This window comes from Pyxicephalus adspersus, chromosome 10, assembly GCF_032062135.1.
Source record: "Pyxicephalus adspersus chromosome 10, UCB_Pads_2.0, whole genome shotgun sequence".
In the NCBI taxonomy this organism is placed as follows: domain Eukaryota; kingdom Metazoa; phylum Chordata; class Amphibia; order Anura; family Pyxicephalidae; genus Pyxicephalus; species Pyxicephalus adspersus.
Window position 1 is genome coordinate 59,653,760 of NC_092867.1, and position 6,145 is coordinate 59,659,904.

The window sequence follows — 6,145 nt, forward strand, 5'->3', positions numbered from 1 at the left end:
GGTGGGGGAGAGCTGTGGGAGAATGTAGTGTGGACTGTGAGGGAGAGCTGTCAGAGAATGTAGTGTGGACTGTGGGGGAGAGCTGTCGGAGAATGTATTGCAGAAGGTTGGGGGGGGGGGAGCTGTCAGACAATGTAGGGTGGAGAATGTAGTGTGGACTAGGAGAGATGTTGGAGAATGTAGGGTGGAGAACGTAGTGTGGACTAGGAGGAGAGATGTCAGAGAATGGAGTGTGAAGAATGTAGTGTGGACAGTGGGGGGAGAGCTGTTGGAGAATGTAGTGTAGACTAGGAGAGATGTCGGAGAATGTAGTGTGGACTAGGAGAGATGTCGGAGAATGTAGGGTGGACAATGTAGTGTGGACTGTGAGGGAGAGCTGGTAGAGAATGTAGTGTGAACTAGGAGAGATTTCTGAGAATGTAGTGTGGACAGTGGGGTAGAGCTTTCGGAGAATCTAGTGTGGATAGTGGGGGAGAGCTGTAGGAGAATGCAGTGAGGACAGTGGGGGAGAGCTGTCAGAGAATGTATTGTAGAAGGTGGGGGGGGGGGAACTGTCAGACAATGTAGGGTGGAGAATGTAGTGTGGACTAGGAGGAGAGAAGTCGGAGAATGGAGTGTGGACTAGGAGGAGAGAAGTCTGAGAATGGAGTGTGGACTAGGAGGAGAGATATCAGAGAATGTAGTGTGAAGAATGTAGTGCAGACAGTGGGGGGAGAGCTGTTGGAGAATGTAGTGTGGACTGTGAGGGAGAGCTTTTGGAGAATGTAGGGTGGAGAATGTAGTGTAGACTAGGAGAGATGTTCGGGGAATGTAGGGTGGACAATGTAGTGTGGACTGTGAGAGAGAGCTGGTGGAGAATGTAGTGTGGACTAGGAGAGATGTCGGAGAATGTGGTGTGGATGATGGGGGAGAGCTGTTGGAGAATGTACTATGGACGGTGGGGGAGAGCTGTCAGAGAATGTATTGCAGAAGGTGGGGAAGGGGGGAGGGAGCTGCCAGACAATGTAGGGTGGAGAATGCAGTGTGGACTAGGAGAGATGTAGGAGAATGTAGGGTGGAGAATGTAGTGTGGACTGGGAGGAGAGATGTCGGAGAATGGAGTGTGGACTAGGAGAAGAGATGTCGGAGAATGGAGTGTGGACTAGGAGGAGAGATATCAGAGAATGTAGTGTAAAGAATGTAGTGCGGACCAGTGGGGGGAGAGCTGTCGTAGAATGTAGTGTGGACTGTGAGGGAGAGCTGTTGGAGAATGTAGTGTGGACTAGGGGAGAGCTGTTGGAGAATGTAGTGTGGATGATGGGGGAGAGCTGTTGAAGAATGGAGAATGTAGTATGGATGGTGGTGGGGAGCTGTGGGAGAATGGGGGGGGGGGGGGGGGGGGGAGCTGTTGGAGAATGTAGTGTGGAGGTGGGGGTTTGATGTTAGAGAATGTAATGTGGAGAGTGGGGGAGAGAGAGCTGTGGAGAATGTGGAGAGCATACAGACATCAAAATGTGAAAGTGGGTGTTCTATATTAAACCCCCTGTGGGGTCAGTGGTATGATCTAGGTTCAGGTCAATGTTATGTGCCCAAAAAATACTGGACTACTAGCTGACTACTAAAAAATACTGATTGACCAGGTTTTTGCATCACTGAATGTTTTTCTACAGTGATGGCATGAGTGTATTGCAAGATGGCCATGATTCCTGAGACATAGAGTCCAGACCATTAGCCCAATCTTCAGGATGTCCTTGACTTTACACAATGGACGACTCCCCCAACTCTGATGGATAAAGCACAAACCATATCCCCAGCATTCTGAAGCTATTCCTCCAGCCCTTTATGATTGTCCTTGAAGGGCCACAAACATCACAGTTGTATGGTGTGAATATATTGGTTGGCGAAAGAAGCTACCACCAGCCTCCAAGAGTAAAGCCACAAAGCATATATACAATGATACTGGTTCAGCCATCTTTACTCTGGAATGGTTGCTAAGACAGAAGTAGGGCATTCGTCTCCAGCCTCTTTGTCTTTTACAGGTTTTCCACATAAAGGTTTTCCCTCTCCATCCTTTTCCACTGACTTGGAATGAGGAAAAAAACACATTGGAGATCAAAAAGACTCGGGTGAGGGAATGTTTCCTGCCAATTTAGGTTGCTTGGAACTCACTAGAATTCATCTTGCACTTCCACTGCAGATCAGTCATGCGTACTCACTTTTTTTTATCCTCCACAAAGTTTTTCTTCTTAATTTTTTTCTACTACTAAGCCAACATCCTCAACTGAGTATGTGGCATCTAAGTCCTCTATGCCTATCCACCTATTGGGTTGAGGACAAAGTAATCCCATCTATTTCAAAGACCCAAAACACCCACTGGTGGCATGACAGATGAATATTTTTTGCAAAGTGTCAGGTTTACAAGTGAACACAGACACTTTGGGATGAAGTGGAATAAACTCGGTTTGTGGATATTATGAGCACTACCGATAACCTCGAACAATTCAAGGTCCTTGTAAAAGGCTTGTATAATACTATTGCTCGAGTCACAAAGATATCATCGTGACCATGCTTTATGCTCTCTCTGCCGGTTTCATCAGGTATAGTCTGAAGGTTCACAGCTAATAGGAAACCATATATTCCCATATACCATGGTGTCCTGACTGTGTAGTAGAAAGGAAGAACCTCTTCGACTGGAAGTTACACGTCCTTGGTTTGAGTTTTGAGGTTGTGTTGAAAAATCTTGGCCAGTGCTGAATGGATTGTGGAAGGAGCTTCTAGAGGAGAACCTCATGTCCTGAATGTGATGGAAGGAAGTTTTCGGAGGTATCTGGGGGTTCAGCAATGTATGAAGGAGCAATCTTGTAGAAAACTTTATAGGTTAATGATAGAAGCTTGAACGTGACTTTTTGTTTGATTGGTCACCAACAGAAGGAATATCGGAGAGAAGCAACGTTGGAAGAATAAGGAGAAATTTGGAGAAGTCTCTCAGCAGAATGCAATGGAATAGTTCTAGTTGGTTTCCTAAGATATAAATGGGTAAGAGATAAATGGGTAAGTACTAGAATTTGTTGTATCCTTTGTAAGTAAAGACGTAATATTAGTAAATTAGAGGCGACAGGACATGGTTGATAATCAAATGTGAGAGCCAATTCACAAGTTACTAGTGGGCCACAAACAGGAGATTAATAATGTATCATTGGCAATATCGAAGGAAGCAAAATTAATCCAGAAATAGGAAAGAGTTCTGTTTTGTCCTATTCCAGTCCTTGCTAACTCCCCTATATCCCCGTCTGATACTTGCTGCGTATATTCCATATCATATTTTCCAACATATACTTTGCTGATAATAAAAAAACCAATGAGAACTTTATGTCTTGTAGAAGCAGTATAAATATTCTGAAACATGTCAAGTGCCTCCTACATTTCAAATCTTCCTGTGATATCAATCAGGTGGATTATTACCTGTATGGTGATTTGCATTTTAAAAGCAGGAAGTTTGCACATCTACAAACAGCACATTTGTATTTGCTCGTATACCATATATCCTCGTTTTTACATTTCAATTTTATTCATGTATCAATGCAAATATTCAACATTTTTAATTAATTTTTAGTAAAGTGTAAGGTGTTTGTTTAAAGGTTAATAATTCTACCTAAATTCAGTTGTTCTTTATATTGTTGTAGGTTCTAGAGCACCAGAGCCTGTGCTGTAAACTATTCAAATATTTGAGGGAATATCAGATTTCTTATTTCATAAATAGAGCCCAAAATGTTATAAAGCAGCGCAATGTGCGGATCTCACTTTCAGTTCATGCAGTGTGTGGACAGGAAGTGATGTAACTATAGAAGGAAGTGATGTACACTATAGACAGGAAGTGATGTAACTATAGAAGGAAGTGATGTAAACAATAGACAGGAAGTGATGCAATGAAGAGACAGGAACTTATAGGTGAGAGGTGAGTTGGGAGGAAATAGAAAGAAGACATTACTAGGACTGGCAGCAGAGAAGGTACTGGGATAATATTTTAGATTTGCACTCATGAACCCTTAATATGTTCATTCTCTTCCTCCATGACGACTTTTATCTGAGAATCCCTACACACATGTATGTTTGTGATTATATCCAGCATAAATATCGAACTATTTAGCTAACTGTGCATCTTATTATCACATTGTATTTATATAGCATCATCATATTACACAGCACTATACAAAGTCCATAATCATGTCACTAACTGTCCCTCAAAGGAGCTCACAATCTAATGTCCCTACCATAGTCATATGTTACTAATACAGTCTAAGGTCAACTTAGGGGGAAACCAATTAATCTAGCATGTTTTTGGGATGTGAGAGGAAACCTGGAGTACCCGGAGGAAACCCACACAGACACGGGGAGAAACTGCAAACTCCATGCAGATAATGTCCTAGCTGGGATTCGAAACTAGGACCTAGCGCTGCAAAGGCCGGAGTGCTAACCCCTGAGCCACCATGCTGCCCATCTTATTTCATGTACACTTTAAAACAAATACCTGATAATCCTGACAGAACTGACAACTTCCTCTACTGTCTATGAGTGTTGCATTCACTTTTACAATGCTCCCAGTTATCTCTGAGCACAACAAAATTAGTGAAAAGGATGAAAAATAAAACTAATGCTTCCACCACATTGTAGGAACCATAAACTGTAAAATGCTTAATTTGGAATCAAGAGCAAGATCTGTAATGAAAGAGGTGGTGTGATTTGTGAGGAATACATGCGTACATTATTCACCCAAATGCCAGCCCGATAATTGTCATTGTATCATCTGTTAACAGAAAGCAGTGTCCATGACCAACTCCACGAAGATGCATGAGCAACAGAGTCACATGACCGAGAAGATATTAAAGCTTACACTGGAGATCATCTACCTGCTGACTGGAGAGGTGAGGAGGATTCTGGGAGGTCACATGACTATTTTCTCCACTAATAAAATACAGATTTGACCATGAGTTGAATCAGATTATAATATAGTATATTGGTGTATAACACAGGACTGTTCACATCTTATGATTAGAAGCAACCATTTGACATCAAAACTGAAAGAAAGACAGAGCTTCGTATTGGTACCTCCATCTCCATTTGTCAATCATGAAAAAAGCAAGAAAAAAAAAATTATTGATATCACCCAGGAGATCATTGAGCTTCTAACAGAAGAGGTGAGCAGTGCCGGGAATTCTGGGAAATTATTATGGGATATGTCTGGATGGTGACTGTATCATTGTGTGTGTCAGGTTCCTATAAGGTGTCAGGATGTCACTGTGTATTTCTCCATGGAGGAGTGGGAGTATTTAGAAGGACACAAGGACCTCTACAAGGACGTCATGATGGAGGACCACCAGACCCTCACATCACCGGGTAAGAGGAGACTTTATTGTAAAGGAGAGAGCAGTACGGAGGATAGATCCCCCATCATCTGATAAACACATAGAGACAATGTATTCAGTCAGTGTGTGTGTTTCCTACAGATGGATCCAGTAATGGGAACCCACCAGAGAGATGTCCCTGTCCTCTGTATTCCCGGGATTCCACACAGGAAGATCAGGAGATCCCTCACCATTATCAGGTAAATGGGATTGAGTATATGAGAGGACCACCAGAGAGATGTCCCTGTCCTCTGTATTCCCGGGATTCCACACAGGAAGATCAGGAGATCCCTCACCATTATCAGGTAAATGGGATTGAGTATATGAGAGGACGTATATTTATTATATGCTTTCTGTTGTTTCTGTGTTTATTTTACATCAATGTTATTTTCTATTACTTTTGGGTTTAGGCTAAAGACCTGAGTTACATAAAAGTTAAATTAGAAGAAGATAAGTTGAATATGGAGGGTAGTCAGCAATCTATTGAGCAGAATCGGATGACTATGAATACTGAACAGAAACATTCTTCTCCTGATATCAGCACAGGTTGGTAACAGATATTTTTGAAAAAAATATTTGTTTACAGCTTCCTTTTTAGTTCCAGAAAAAGTATGGGGTTTGATCCCAAGACCCTAAGATCCTAATACTGCAGCGGTATCTTCCATGTCCCCAACAAATCAGAAGGTGATAGCGTACACCATATGAAAGGTCTAGCTCCATTTCTCAATATAACGTCATGTCCCCAACAAATGAGGAGGAGATAC

General features: G+C 42.3%; 1 protein-coding gene across 1 annotated transcript in view; it reads left to right on the forward strand.

The window, feature by feature from the left end:
• The first annotated feature begins 3,918 nt into the window (after window positions 1-3,918).
• The window catches only part of LOC140339045 (uncharacterized), a 4,817-nt gene continuing 2,590 nt past the window's right edge, over window positions 3,919-6,145 (forward strand). The window contains exons 1-6 of the mRNA XM_072423569.1: window positions 3,919-3,987; window positions 4,794-4,901; window positions 5,010-5,174; window positions 5,250-5,373; window positions 5,484-5,581; window positions 5,792-5,927. Of these exons, the coding sequence (XP_072279670.1) occupies window positions 4,806-4,901; window positions 5,010-5,174; window positions 5,250-5,373; window positions 5,484-5,581; window positions 5,792-5,927 (619 nt within the window). The 5' untranslated portion in view covers window positions 3,919-3,987; window positions 4,794-4,805. The remainder of the gene's footprint in view (window positions 3,988-4,793; window positions 4,902-5,009; window positions 5,175-5,249; window positions 5,374-5,483; window positions 5,582-5,791; window positions 5,928-6,145) is intronic.